Raw genomic sequence first — 14,889 nt, forward strand, 5'->3', positions numbered from 1 at the left:
CAGCTTCCTCCCAAGGGAACCATGCCACCCCTTGATAACCACAGGTTCAGTTTAAGATGCAGTGGGTTGAGATGCAAACACTGCTCCACTCTCTGGTTTCACCAGCTAGGTCATTCTTTCCTGATATAGGCAGATACAGCCAAGCTGTCAGTAGGGCCAACTCTGACCCCTGTCGTCAGGCCCACCAGTGCAGGGCTCCATCCCCACCTCAAGGACAGGCTTTCCCTCTCAGCATCTTGAGCTGGCTTAGTGGGAACTCAGGACAGCTTCAGCTCAGTTTGCAGACCCAGAAGGAGCCCTTACACAAAACTGGATACTGATAAATACATTTTCTTGGCTGAGAGGCAGCAGCTTCTGACCTATACCAGTCCAGGCAGTAGGTGGAAACCTGGTCTGAAAAGGTGGTCAAAGATACTTGGGGACCAGGAGCCAGTTGAGAAGCAGAGTCAAAGCTGCTGGAGTTCTGTTCCTCCCCAGGCCTCCCAAACCATGGACCCTGTCCCACCTCCCAAACAAGCTGTAGGAGGCAGAGTAAAAAGCAGGAAGCTTTTAATACAAGAGGGCGGGGCATGGCCTGGGAAGGGTTCACAAAAAGCAAGTCAGGAGCCAGCAGCAGGGGACACAGGAACCCTACGGAGGGGGATGACACAGAGAGAGTTCCGAGCCTCTTTGATCCTCCACCATCGGCCGAGCCTGCAGGGGCAAGAGGAGCACTGAGGTGCAGCCCAGTCCCAGCCACCTCCCGGCCTGGGCACCACCTCCACTCCCACCCAGACACCCAACCAGGACCACCTTGCCCCTTGCCTTCGAGGAGAACCACCCACCTGTGCTCCTGTCCCACCCCAGCCACCAGGAAGTCCCCAGTGCTGGAGAATTTGAGGCTGTTGATAAAACCTATCTGAGGAGAGGAAGGAACATAGGGAAGGAGGTGAGAAGGGTCTCCTATGCCCCCACCCCCAGCACCACAGTCAGTCCCTGCTCTGCCTCCTGCCATCTGGTTCCCCACCCAGAGCTTGACCCCCGGAAGCCTCCACCTTCGTTCTTATAAGGATTAATGAGATAGTGTGTGCCAGCTGTGGCAAAGGTGTAGCCTGGGGTCTGGAGCATCCAGGACTACCACTGACCTAGACCCTGCCCTCTCAATAGGTTTCCAATGACTAAGTCAGCACCCTCCCCCAGTAACCCCAGTTCAGACACAGTCAAGTCTACCCTGGTCCCAGTCATGCACAACCAATCACAGTGTCACATCCCCATGCCTTTGCCAGGCCGTGCTGGGCACCCAGCACCTAAGACAAGGAATGGGGAAGAAAAGAGAAAAACTAGGGAGGTAAGACCCTGTACTAGGTGCTGGGCATACAGAAAGGTCACAGCTGGTTGACCCTGAGAAGGCTCCCCACCTGCCCGGAAGGGATGGTAAAGAGCTAATTCCAGGGCCCTGGACCTTAGGAATGTGACAAGGATAGGCTGAGCACTCATGGCCCACTCACCAGAGGGATGTCAAACAGATGGTCCAGCTTCCGAAAGCCTTCTCCACACTGCCAGAGCCGCACACAGGAGCTGTGGGAGCCTGGGAACAGGGGACAGTGAGAACCACCAGCCTGCCCTGCCACCCCTCCTCCCTGCTATTCAAGGCACCCACCTGTAGCCACGAGGTCCGTGTTGAGCAAGGCTGCCACTGAGGACACCCAGAAGGGCTGCTCTAGGCCCAGTTCCCCACGTAGCCCATGGGCCTCACGCTGCAGAGCAAGCGGCCGTTTCTTGGAGAGGCCCCACAAGGCCACGGAGCTGTGGACAGAGCACAGAGATAAGGCCTGGGAAATAGGCAGAAGGTGCAACCCTACACTTTTAAAGTCTCAGAGTCCTCAGTGTATGAAAAGGGATTAAACCAGCTCCCAGGCAGGGCTGCCAAGGGACCCAGATGAGGAGGGCAGGCAGCAAGAATCCAGGAGCAGCGAAAAGAGACAGCAGAAAAGCAGTTCTTACCCATCATCTGCGCCCGACACCATGTGCTCCTCATTGATGAGCTGCACACAGTCGATGGAGCCCCTGGAAAAAGGGGCTGTGAGGGAGTGCCCAATCCCATCCCTAGCCCACAGGTGAACCTGGCACACAGGTCACCTTACTGGTGTCCGTAGAAAACAAGCTGGGACTCCTCAGGGATCTTCCACACCCTCACGGTTCCATCCCGACCACCAGCTGTCACGCAGCACTCCCGGCTCAGTGCATCTAGTGCAGCCACAGCATCCTGGTGCCCGAAGCTGAGGACAAGTCACACAGGTAGGATCAGGGCTACGCTTGGACACACACACACAAACACCTTCTTCCTGAGCACACTTACAGTGTCTCTACATAGGAGTTCTCCGCCACATTCCACACTTTCACAGAACGGTCATGGGATGTGCTGTAGAGCTGGTGGGTGCCTTTGCGGAATGCCAGTCCCTGAGGGTGGATGGAGAGAGGGCTAGAGCTTAGGACAAAAGGGGACCCAGACTACAGGCAAGACTGAGGTCAGATGAGGGGGAACTTCCTATAAAGTAAGCCATGTGACAAGGAAGCCAGTCACCCCTGCCCCAAGAGCTCAGTGGTGCACTTCTGTGAGGACCTATCTGGAGCCAGGGCCACATCCTCAGCCATGTCTCTCCAGCTGTAGACTTCAGAGAGAGACCCTGTGGACCTCTGCACAAATTGGACTCGGTCTGCCCCAGTTCTTCCCTACCCACCCCCTCCATTTACTTCCTTTATGGTTCCACTCACACCAGGGTGCAAAGTTCCCAAAGGCTGGGGGCCGTTCCACCTCATTCCCCTGATCCTCAGTGCCTGGCACCGAGCCTGCCCCACCAAATAGGTGCTCACTAGCTATCTACTATGAGAAACCCAGGTTCTCACCGACACAGCGTCCCGGTGTCCTGTGAAAGTACACAGGTGCCGACAGCTCTCAGCTTCCCAAATGAGGATGAGCTTGCTGCGGTCACCCGAGGCCTGTGGAGACAAAAACCACTGCCACAAGGCACCCAGCAGGCACCCAGAAGCCTATCCACCCACCCCAGGCACGGCCCTGCCTTACAAGGTACTTGCCGTCAGAGGAGATAGCCATGCACAGGATGTGGCTACTGTGACCTGGTGGCTGTCCCTCAGCACCCTTCTTGGCTCGAGGGATCACGTGTAACCTCCGTCCGCTCTCCATGCTCCCTGCCACCAGGGGAGGGGACAGACTTGTGTAATAGGGCAGGGGCTGCCCACAACCTCCCTTAATGGACAGCATGGGACCACAGAGAAGTTCTGGGCTTGGATCAGAAGACCTGGCTCAACCACTGGGAACCTCTAGGAAGTCACCTCAGCTTCCTTATCTCTTACATGGAGGCAATAACCCCACAGGGCAGCCATGAGCCCAAAGAAGAGAAAGGACGTAGAAGTGCCTGGGATCACTGTGGTGAGGGAGGAAAGTGTCAGGAGGCTGCCAAGACTATGTTGTTGTTGTTGTTGTTGTTAAGTGCCGTCGAGTCGATTCTGACCCATAGCGACCATGTGTAGGGTTTCCAAGGAGCAGCTGGTGAGCTAGAACTGCCAACCTTGCAGTTCAAACGGCTTTGCAGTCAGTCTGGTGCATTAACCCACAGCACCACACCAGGACTATATAGACCCTCAAATGTTCTCCAGTCCCCCAACCCACCTGCAGCATCAACCCCCAATAAACCATCCTCCTGCCTCTGCCCATTCCTCTCAGGGCAGGAAGCTCATGATGGCAGTGCCAGCCAGAGCCTCTACTGCCAGCCAGCGAGCACCTCATTCTCTGGAAGCACGCCTGCTTTCAGAGGCTTCCCCTACCAGGGTGCTCTGCCTCTTCCCCACCCCCACTCAGAGAGCCACTCACACTTAATGATTGTGCAGTCCTTGGCGGCTGAAAACACAGCTGAGTCATCAGGGGTGATGACCAAACAGGTGATGGAGAGCTGGTGGCCCCGTAAGACCCGAATGTCGGCCAGAGTTGGGGCCTGGATCTGGGCAGGAAGGGACATGGTTACCATGGTCACGGGGGTATAAAGGCACCACCCATACCATCCTTTCCCAACCAGTCCAGCCAAAAGCAAAACTGGCCCCACACCTGGCCCTGACTGCCAAAGCAAAGACTTCCTAAGCCCTCAACTGGGCTATCTGCCTAGCAACCCAGGTTGGGCCCTCCGGCTCCCTCTGATCTTATTCCCAAGTGTCCTGCCCACTCACCTCCTTTGCCACCGACTTCTGCAGCCTGCCCCTCTGCTCGAGCTGCATAGAAGAGAGAGGCATGAGACCCAGGAGCAAGACCAGCCCCAACCCTCCCACCACTCTCCCTCCATACTTACCACATCCTCCTTCAGGCGCCCTGCCACCTGGTCTTCCTCAAATGCACGGACCTCAGCCTTTTCCTCCTCTATCCAGGATAGATCAGACTAAGTAAGCAGAAGCTAAGACACCATCTTCTCCTTCCTATCCCCACCCCACCAAACTCTTGTGCTGGGCCCAAAACTCTGGCTGCTTCAGGCAAAGGGGAGAGAAAGCGAGATGGGCTCCTGTCTTTGCTTATCAGACAATCTGAAGCCTTCCCACAGACCTGTCCCAATCCAGGAAGTCCATTAGAGCTCACTGGGTACCTGTATCCATCACCCATCAGTGGCTGGGGATGCAGCAGCGGGCAGCAGGCTGGCTCAGGCACAGACCCTGCCTCATGGGCTCACCTTGCTGCTTCAGCTGCTCAAGGTAGAGCTTGGCCAAGCGTAGCTTCTTCTCCTGTGCAGTCTCCTCAAGCTCCTCTGCCTCCTCCTCAGTCTTCCTCAGAGTCATGCTGTGGGCAAGAGGTAGCTGGGTCTGAGGGGCTCAACCCCCACCTCTGGTCTCTAAGCCCATACCCAGCCGCTTGGGGCCCAACTCCCAAACCCTGCCAGCCCTCTGAGGCCATAATCACATGTGCAGAAAACTGAAAGGCACATGTTATCAAACTAGAAGGGCCCATCAAGTGGCCAGCATAAGGGTGAAAACAGACCCAACCCCCGAGGAATCACTGTGAAACCACTCAACTTTGGGGGGAAAGAGAAGACGCTACACGCTCCCAAAGAACACTAAGGGCATGTACAAAAGATCAGCAATCAAAATGATTTCAGACATCTTTATGACATTACTGAGATAAAGACCAAGGAGTCATACCCTCTGAAGGAAAATGCAAGGAATATCGTTCCCAAGTATAACATCAATGATAAATGAAAATAGTCACATGTGCAAAGAACCACAGAATTCGTCATTGCCCCTCTTTCAAGAATGGAAGACATGCTCCCCAAACAAGAGGGTAAATAAAAACGAGGAAGGAATGAGGTACAGGAGATCCAACATGAAGAAGAGAGAAGACATATCCCAGGACAACAATGGGTCACAGACATAGGAGACAGTTATCTTGGCTGAGATCAAAGAACTCAATAGGCAGTGATACTAGGGCTGCCATCATCACCACCTGCCACAGCACCATCCTTTACCGGAGGACAAAGTGCCCGTGCCAGATGAACCGTAGCTGCCTTTGGCTTGGTCTGACCTTGTTTTGTCGAAGTTCCTGCTTTTCCTTCCATGGCCCACTCCCTGGACCAGTTGAGGGAATTCACTCCAAAACCAGTTCTACTTTAACCTGCTCCCAGCAACAGGAGGTAGGTCATGGGAGCAAAGCAATGCCGGATTACCCAATAAGCAAAGTAAGCACAGGCTTCCTGTCAAGTCACAGGCTTCCTGTCAATTCCAACTCATAGCAACCATATATTGGGTTTCCAAAGAGTGGAGCTCTGGTAGCATAGTGGTTACAAATCAGGCTGCTAACCTCAAGGTCAGCAGTTTGAAACTACCAGCTGTTCCGTGGGAGAAAGAGGAGGCTTTCTGCTCCTGTAAAGATTTACAACCTCAGGTGGGTTTGAGCCACCAACCCTATGGTTAACACTCAGTGCTTATGCTATAGCACCACACCATGCCAAAGCATAAGGAAAATAAATTAGGCACCAGGATCCCCTGTTGCTGTGTACTAGCCTCCATCCCACAAAATCAGTCCTGACACTCCTACCTATTTGAAATCCTGCCTGTCACCTGCAGAATGAGGAAGGTGTTACAAGCCCTCCACAATATGTATACACCACCAGCCCCTGAGTCTTCTCCTACCCTCCATTGCTGAACACTTACACTCCAGACTTCTCTTTGATCCCTGAATGCTTTCCGTGCCACTTCATGGCAGCAGCCTTCTCATCTCTCCAAGATCTATTTAAATGTTCCCAGTCCGTCGTTCCCCCACCTCCGTGTAGCCCACTATGGCCCACTCTTTCTTTCATTACCTGTCTGCTCATCTCTGTACTTTCAGCAGTAAGGTCTGTTTCTGGCACATTGAAAGGGAGGCAGGCAAGTAATTGTGAAAGCATGAGAAAGCACAATGATGCACAAGCGAGCATTTCTCGCATCCCTCTTCCCTTGTCAGTCAGTCCACCTCTGTACTCAGCTCCCAGAAGGCAGGAACGTCTCAGGGTCTCCCACTGGAGGCAGGCAACCTCCCCACATGGAAACCCCAAAAGGCAGAAAATGAGACTCCTCAGGGCGAGAAACTGAAGGCATGAACCTCAAGCTAAGAGCCAAGAACCAGAGTTCTGGGTCCTAGGACCAGCTACACCCCAATTGAGTATGTCCATATACTGTGGAGCTCAGCTTTTTAACTGCTTACCTCTCGTTATCAGAATCGCTGGAGATCTCCTCATTCATTTTGACACCACCCTTGGCTTTACCCCTGGCACCGGCAGAATCGGTCTGAAAATTAAATAACCCTTTGTTAGGTCAGGGGTTCCAATCACCCCGACACTAACCAAAGGCCCATTCTGATCCCTCGAGAGTCCAAGGGCTGGGCGAAGCGGTGACTCCTGGCTTAAGCAGAAGGATTTCTAAGTCTAGACCCACATGGAGGTAGACAAAGCTGACTCCAACTGAGGTCCCGGGAGAGGAGTTACGAAGAGGAGCCAGTACATTGGGAAGACCCTGGTACCAGCAGTAAGACTAACACTGACTGCGGAACCGCCAAGCTCACCTTCCGCCGCCGCTTGCTGGCTGCTACGGCTTCCCCGGCCCCCGAGACCGGTTTTCCCCGCTTGCGAGTCACTGAAGTCGCAGACATACTGCCCTCAGTATCTGTAGCAGCCGCAGCCGGAGAACTCACGTGGCGACTAAACCCCAGAGGTCCCTCAAGACTTCGCACCCTGATAGGTTTCCATAGTTCGTAGGGTCCTGCCTCCTACAGCTTCATTGGGCCCTTGATCAGGACCTGTCACGCCCCCAAGCGTCCATAGGACAGAATAGCCTCCTAGAGCTCCGATAGGCTCCCACACCAGGCTCCAATAAGAAGCAAGAATCTCGCTTCCGGCCCTATCTAAGGCGCATGCGCTTTGCCGCCGACTGCCATCCAAAGGAAAGTAGTTAGACCAGGAAGAATTAGACGGAAAACATCTTCTCTGTGATGGCCATCCTTGCTCGCTGGGGGGCGACAGAGCTACGGGGTTGAAGATTTCGAAGCGAGACTCCGCCCATTCAGGGGTGGGGGCAAGGGGTAAACAGGCCTCGCAAGGAGTGAACCTACTTGACGCTAGATAATGGACGAGATCCAAGTAGCCCTTGGGAACAGAGGGGCGGTGCTTGGACCCAAGATCTCAGAGCAACCCGCAAACACGTGTCACATGCCCCATGTCATCCAAGCAGCGCTAAGAGCGCGCCAGTCCCTGGGGCTTTGGCCTTACCCAGATCAAGTACCCGCGAGGCAGGCCCGCCCACCTCTGCCAGCCCCAGCCTCTCTGACTCAGCCCATCCAGTGACCACATAGTTGGGATTCTATCCCACACTCAACTCTAGCCTGCCTCTGACGACTACTGGGAAGTCTCTTCCTAAGTCACGCCTGAGGCTCACAGAAGGGGACTAGAGGAAGCCATAGACCTGGGACTGCCGCAGGAGGTGCTCACAGGGATCCTAATACCAGGCCTGGTGGCAGTCACCTCTTAGGTGAGTGCCCTGTGAACTTGCCCAAAGCCCTCCTCAGGGCAGGGCCAGGAAGTTCCGGGGTGGGGTGGGGCTGGAACCTGGCCTTCTGGGAGTCGACAGGTCTGGGACCCGTGCTAACACCCCAGAACTATTGAGAGGCAGATCTGGCCTCTGGAGCCCAGCCTACTTGTCCACTGCCCTCTCCTTTTCTCTTCTCCCCTTCTCGTGCCCCTCCCCCCACAGCTTTGGTGACTCAGCCCTGGGTTCTCTGGCAAGAGAGGAACCCAGAAGTGGGAGTGGGGAGAGTCTCCTTTCACTTTCCCTACCATATCAGGACAACCATGGCTCCAAAGCGGAAGGCCCTGGCAAAGAGTGATGGCCCTCAGAAGAAGAAGGGGCAGCAGGGGGCAAAGGAAGACGACAGCTTTCGCTCCGCAGCTGAGGCCCTCAGAGCTGCACCCATAGAAAAGCATAGAATCCGCGTGGATCCCGTGTGCCCACTCAGCCACAGGCATGGAACCCAGGTGAACCTGCAGACCCCAGTCAGACCTGGGCATACCCAGGCCTGCCCCCTGCCCTGCTGAGGGCTCAGCTCTGGCCAAGTAGCTCAAGGCTCCCAAGTAGGCTGCAGAGAACAGCCAATTTCTCTCAAAACCCGTAAGGTCAGAGTTGTAGGTTATGTTTACCACTCAGACCCCAAGACAGGCTCCTAGGCTTCTCAGACCTTCCCCGCCACCACACTTAAATCAGGGCTCTGTCTCCTTTAGTCTCTCTAGGACTCACTCACGTCCTCTCAAACCAACTTCATAGGGTAGGGTCCTCTCAAACCAACTCCACAGAGTAGGGCCACATACCTCTTGGATCTCTCCCAAGGCAAAGGCATGTCCCTAGGGCACAGCCATGTCCTCCCAGAACCCCATGCAAGGGCATGACAAGGGTTTTTCCAGGTTCCCTCAGACTGCATCCCCTAGGGCAAGACCATGGTACCCTCAAGTCTTCCAAGAAGTCCCCCTCTGACTCTCTGCAGTCTGACTTCCATCCCCATCAGATCCTTCTCAGTGTAAATCCAATCTATGGGCAGCCCTCACCAGCCTGTCCTCCCACCACATCCACTCCAGGTGCATGAAGACTACAACTGCACCCTGAACCAGACCAACATCGGAAACAACAATAACAAGTTCTACATCATCCAGCTACTGGAAGATGGCCACAGCTTTACCTGCTGGAACCGCTGGGGCCGTGTGGTTAGTGCCACCCAGCCCCCTTGTGCCTACCTTCCCCACATCTCCTCCCACTCAGCATCCATTCCCTACCCCCTAGGGTCCACACAGTTTCCTTAGGTCAAAAGCCACAGCTGCTATCTGCCCCCTACCACCCGCCCCCTGCCACCCTCCCCGCTGGCCCAACACAAAGACTAATACATTTTTGTAGAGGGCATTGTAGTGGGCCACTCCTGAAAGCTATCAGTTGCAGGGTGAGGCGGGCCAGTCAAAGCTCAGCCACTTCCCATCACTGGAGGCAGCAAAGAAGGACTTTGAGAAGAAGTTTCGGGACAAGACCAAGAACAGCTGGTCTGAGCGAGACCACTTTGTGGCCCACCCTGGCAAGTACACACTTATTGAGGTACAGGGAGACGACGAGACCCAGGAAGCCGTGGTGAAGGTAAAATGGTCAGAGAAAGTGGATTGGGTGGCCAGGGCTGAGGGAGGAGACTTTACAGGGAGATCCAGCTACTGTAGCTCTGTCTTGGCCCAGCTGTGCAACCTTAGACATACACCTCCAGTCTGACCTGGGTGTCTGGCCATCTCTCTAATGCTGGTCCCAGCTCCAGATGCAGGTGTCCTCTGTTGCTAGGTAGATGGAGGCTCGGTAGTCCAGCAAATACAGCCCTGTTCCCTGGACCCAGCTACACAGAAACTCATCACCAACATCTTTAGCAAGGACATGTTCAAGAACGCCATGACCCTCATGAACCTAGGTGAGCTGCCAGACAGAGTGGCCGGAGCCCTAGGGAATCAGAGCAGCTGGTCTGAAGCTTCACATTCTCGCTGCCCCCAGATGTGAAGAAGATGCCCTTGGGAAAGCTGAGCAAACAACAGATTGCACGGGGCTTTGAGGCCTTGGAGGCCCTGGAGGTGGCCCTGAAAGCCCCTACAGAGGGTGGTCCCAGCCTGGAAGAGCTGTCCTCCCATTTCTACACTGTCATCCCCCACAACTTCGGCCGTTCCCGGCCACTGCCCATCAGTTCTCCCGAGCTGCTGCAGGCCAAGAAGGATATGCTGCTGGTAAGGGCTGGTGGGGACTGGACACAGGAGACAAGGGACAGATGACAAGAAGGTCCAGCTGGATGGACTATGTTGGGCAGGGAAAAGGACAGGGGAGGGGAAGGCCAGCCAGATAGATGGTATGGGGACAGCAGGCAGAGAGGTAGAGTGGCTGTGGTGCCAGTCATGTGGCTGGGCATCAGGTGGGCAAACAGGCTGCCAGTGCCTGCCATCTTAGGTGTTGGCGGACATTGAGCTGGCCCAGACCCTGCAAAAAACCCCTGAGGAGGAGAAGAAGGTGGAGGAGGTGCCACACCCACTGGACCGAGACTATAAACTCCTCAAGTGCCAGCTTGAGCTTCTGGACTCAGCAGTGCCTGAGTACAAGGTAGGCTGGACTAGGCTGGGCCCCAGAGATGAGCCGGCTGGTAGTAGGCACCAGCCTTCAGCTCACTGCTCCTGAGATGCTTGCTTTCTCTCCCCGTGTCTCTAGGCCCAAGGAGACTAAAGCGCACTAATCCACACAGCCCCCGCCCTGGGCACCCAGCCTCCCTTCTCCCCACAGGTGATTCAGACCTACTTAGAACAGACTGGCAGTAACTACCGGCGCCCTTCTCTTCAACATGTTTGGAAAGTGAACCGAGAAGGAGAAGTAAGGGAGAGTCTCCCAATCCCCTATCTCCACCCTGCTCCTGGGGAGATAACTCAAATTTATCTGCATCTAAACCATCTGGCTTAGCAGCTCGGGCTCTCATGCACATGTGAGAGTGTGTTAGTGACCAGAGGGGCTCTGGCTTCAGCATGCCATCGGCAGCAGAGAGAGGGACCCAAGTCCTTGGATGGGATGACTCTCCATTCCCACCCTACCTCTCAACCCAGGGAGACAGGTTCCAGACCCACTCCAAGCTGGGGAATCGGCGGTTGCTGTGGCACGGCACCAACGTGGCTGTGGTGGCTGCCATCCTCACCAGTGGGCTCCGCATCATGCCACACTCTGGTGGCCGCGTTGGCAAGGGCATCTACTTCGCCTCAGAGAACAGCAAGTCAGCCGGCTATGGTAAGATACTCCTCTGGGCCAGGTTCTGGCCCAGGAATGGAGGCTCTAAGGTGGACTCGACCCAGTGCTTGCTCCCTGGGAGCTCATGGCATCCAGTTGCTGTTGAGTTGCAATTGCCTTCGAGTCAGTTGCAACTCTTGGTGATGCCATATATGCAGAGTAGAACTGTGCTCCACAGAGTTTTCAAGTCTGTGACCTGTTGGAAGCAGATGACCAAACAGTCTTCCAAGGTGCCTCTGGGTAGATTAAAACTGCCATTCTTTTGGCTAGGAGTCAAGTTTTTAGCTGTTTGTACCACCCAGGAACTCTTGTATGTGGGAGTGGGCCAATTAAATTAATATTGACCAGAGCTCTCAGTGGGGCATGCCTGGGGCCACTCTGAGTAGTTAGGAATTGCTTCCTGGAGGAGGTGATGGAGATGGGATGAGATGAGAAAACCAACTAGACCTGGGAGGAGTACAGAATTAAGGAGAGGTAAAGAGTAAGGCGATGGGCACAGAGACTGAGAAGTCAGGATCTCTGAGGAGTCCCTGCTACTGAGGTTTAGAGCTAATGCCTGGCAGGAGCAGAGGGCTGTGGTCAGGGAGGATCAACAGGACCTTATCCAGAGAATGAGAGGGAGTACAGTTGGACTTGTGAGGAGCAGGCATTCAGTGGCTTTTGCTGCTATGAGGAGGGTGGCAGGATGGAATAGCAGAGCCAGGAAGCAGCAGGTGATTGTGCTCACACCCCAGCCAGGGGCAGAGGTCCGGAGAAGGAAATTCACGAGAGGAGAGGAGTGCTGTGTGGAAGGTGGGCTGGGCAGCCTGTGGGAAGGGGCCACAGGTGTCGCTAGTGAGCTCCAAGTGTCTGACTCGGAGTATCCTCACAGAAGTGATTCCCCCAAACTGGCTTCTCAGCCTAGGCTGACCCCATCCTGGAAACTACTACTAGCCACCCACTCAAGACAGCAAGTTACAGGGATTCCCCCATGCTCTGGGATGTCAAAGGTTGTCCAAATTCCAGGGATCCATCTGGAGGCAGAGGAGAAAGAGTGTAAGGAAGAGGGGCCAGGATAGCCCGCTCTGGTGTCTCAGGGTAGGGCATAAGGCAGCAGAGTAGGCCTGGTGTGGTCACTGGGGGGCCATTGCTGACCTGGATGAGAGCCAGTGGACTGAGGCCTGGCTACAGGGAACGGAGTGATGGAGAGACAAGGAAGGAGCATGGCCAGCGCATGGGTTGTCTCAAAAGATGGAGGTAGAGCAAGCATTTTCTGGGATGGCAGAGGAACCCAGGGAGTCAGGCAGGAGGGCCCAATTGCCCACCCTTAACCTTCCCTGTGTCCCCAGTTACTGGCATGCACTGCGGGGCCCACCACATCGGCTACATGTTCCTGGGTGAGGTGGCACTGGGTCAAGAGTATCACATCACCATTGACGAGCCCAGCTTAAACCAGCCACCCCCTGGCTTCGACAGTGTCATCGCCCGAGGCCGCACAGAGCCTGGTGAGTCCTAGATAAATGGATAAACCTGAGGAAAGCACAGAGATCAGGGATCCAAGTATTTTCAGAGAGGAGGCGAGCAGGGAAGGGACAGTGAAGAAGCAGGTTTCCTTGTTGCTGTCAGTCACCAAGTCTTTCAACTAACATTCACTGAGGGGCATCCAGGAAGGCTTCAGAGAAGAGGTGTCATTGAGTGTTGAGGGTGAATAGGTGTTTTCCATGCAGAACAGTGGAGGAGTAGATTCCAGGCAGAGGCTTGCAGGTGGGTGAGGTAGGAGTGAGAAGGCATTCCTTGTGGCAGTGTAGGGAGTATGACTGACCCAGGATCTGTCCGTTGCTGGTAAGGCCAAGGACCAATGACCTGTAGGTTACCCACAGTCATTGCTGTGCTCTACAGATCCAACTCAAGACACAGAGCTGGAGTTGGATGGGCACCAAGTGATGGTGCCCCAGGGCCAGCCGGTGCCCTGCCCCAGCTTCAGCAGCTCCAACTTCTCCCAGAGTGAGTACCTCATTTACCAAGAAAGCCAGTGCCGCCTGCGATACCTACTGGAGATTCACCTCTGAGCTGCCTGCTCTGCATGGGGTACTACTGGGTGGTAAATCATAATCTTCAATCTCTCTGCCCATCTTGGCTGCCCCCATATCACCCCTTCTTACCAGGACCTGGCTCCTGTATCCCAGACAGTGACCACTTACCCTCATATCGCTGTTATGCCAGGCATGACTGTGGCCCCAGAATCTCCTCTCCTAAACTGATGGCTGAGACTGGAGACTTGGAGTTATGACTTCAGTGCAGAAGCAGTAGTCTGTACAAGGCTGTGTGGTTGGAGGGGCACAGCCCGAGAGTAGATTGGCTCTCACACCCCCTGGGCTGGCCAGAGGACAGGTTAATTGTCAGCAGTGCACAGGCAGGCTTAGTAAACATCATATACTCTCACCTTCCAACTTTTGCTTGTCTGTTTTGTAGCCACACCAGGCCTGGCACTCCTATGTCTCCACAGGGACCCAACACAGAGCAGCTCCAACCCCACTCCAGGGAGCTAGCCCTTACAACGATTGATGTGGGTCATCCACCCTTGTTGTCCACACCCATCACCATAATAACCCACTTTCTCTAGTAACAGCCTTCAGATGGGACCCTCACTATCAACTCAGAACTGTTGGTCATTTGGAGACTCCCCGTGCTGACGCATCGCTTCTTCTCATGGGCTCTTGACTTCCTGTGAGAAACATTCATTTAGCCAAGACATTGCTAGGTGAATCAGTCAGGCAGTCATCGTGCCTTGGCACAAACATCCATTAGTCTCCTGTCTCTGCACATCATAAATGGGTTGAGTATATACCGGGACAGCACAGGTTCCCAACTGTCATGAAAGGAGGTAGTGTAGGCATTCTACTGCTGGCAGGAATGCTGGTTAATACTCTAGGAGACCCTGTCCACAGAGAGGGTTCCGGTGCTGGATCCAGTCCAGGGCCACACGTTCCATCCCATTTCATTGTCATGTGTCTCTGACTGCCTTTCATCTAGAACTGCTTCTCATTTTTCCTCTCTCTCTTCTTTCTTGTCTTTCATAACTTTAACATTCTTGACACAGGTTAGTTGTTTTATAGACTATCTCTCAACTTGAGTTTGTGTGATGTCTGCTCATGGTTAGATCACATTGGGCAGGAATACTACATAGATGATGTGTCCTAGGTACACTGTGTCAGGAGGAGCATGTCCCATTCTCGGTGATGTTACTTAACTTTTATCACTTAATTAGGGTGCTGTCCACCAGGTTTCTCCACCGTAAAGTTACCATTTCTCCCCTTTGGAATTAATCCATAACCTGTAGGAAAATATTGTGAGAGTATAAATGCCCCATTCTTCATCAAACCTTCATCTATTAGCTTTAACACACATTGATGATTTTTACCTGAAATCAATAACCTGAATCAATTTTTGTTAAGGTAGTTATAAATTGCAGTTATTTAACTCCATCATTTCTTGTATAGTTCCTAATCAGTGTTCTCATTTTATCGTCAGTCTGGTTCATGAATCGTTTTAGCACACAGTATATTATTATCCATT

At 53.9% G+C, this 14,889-nt stretch overlaps 2 protein-coding genes across 3 annotated transcripts; one reads left to right on the top strand and one right to left on the bottom strand.

The window, feature by feature from the left end:
* Positions 1-534: 534 nt before the first annotated feature.
* On the bottom strand, positions 535-7,159 carry RRP9 (ribosomal RNA processing 9, small subunit (SSU) processome component, homolog (yeast)). 2 transcript variants are annotated; one of them, XM_006876008.1, is made up of 15 exons: positions 7,073-7,159; positions 6,716-6,798; positions 4,713-4,819; positions 4,341-4,408; positions 4,222-4,263; positions 3,872-3,998; positions 3,065-3,189; positions 2,887-2,979; positions 2,339-2,439; positions 2,124-2,258; positions 1,984-2,046; positions 1,640-1,785; positions 1,488-1,567; positions 825-898; positions 600-693 (listed from the first exon to the last, which is right to left on the bottom strand). In XM_006876008.1, exons 1-15 carry the CDS (start codon positions 7,157-7,159, stop codon positions 600-602), a joined length of 1,425 nt encoding a protein of 474 aa, XP_006876070.1. The 2 variants fall into 2 exon arrangements, with proteins under 2 accessions (XP_006876071.1, XP_006876070.1); XM_006876009.1 differs by lacking the exon at positions 7,073-7,159 and having other exon boundaries at positions 535-693; positions 825-894; positions 1,484-1,567; positions 6,716-6,791.
* Positions 7,160-8,354: 1,195 nt separating this feature from the next.
* On the top strand, positions 8,355-13,382 carry PARP3 (poly (ADP-ribose) polymerase family, member 3). Its single transcript, XM_006876010.1, has 10 exons — positions 8,355-8,537; positions 9,132-9,257; positions 9,487-9,675; positions 9,868-9,991; positions 10,072-10,298; positions 10,516-10,665; positions 10,843-10,929; positions 11,157-11,334; positions 12,663-12,818; positions 13,213-13,382. Exons 1-10 carry the CDS (start codon positions 8,355-8,357, stop codon positions 13,380-13,382), a joined length of 1,590 nt encoding a protein of 529 aa, XP_006876072.1.
* Positions 13,383-14,889: the final 1,507 nt, after the last annotated feature.

The sequence above is a fragment of the Chrysochloris asiatica genome, unplaced genomic scaffold (assembly GCF_000296735.1).
Source record: "Chrysochloris asiatica unplaced genomic scaffold, ChrAsi1.0 scaffold00350, whole genome shotgun sequence".
Lineage (NCBI taxonomy): Eukaryota > Metazoa > Chordata > Mammalia > Afrosoricida > Chrysochloridae > Chrysochloris > Chrysochloris asiatica.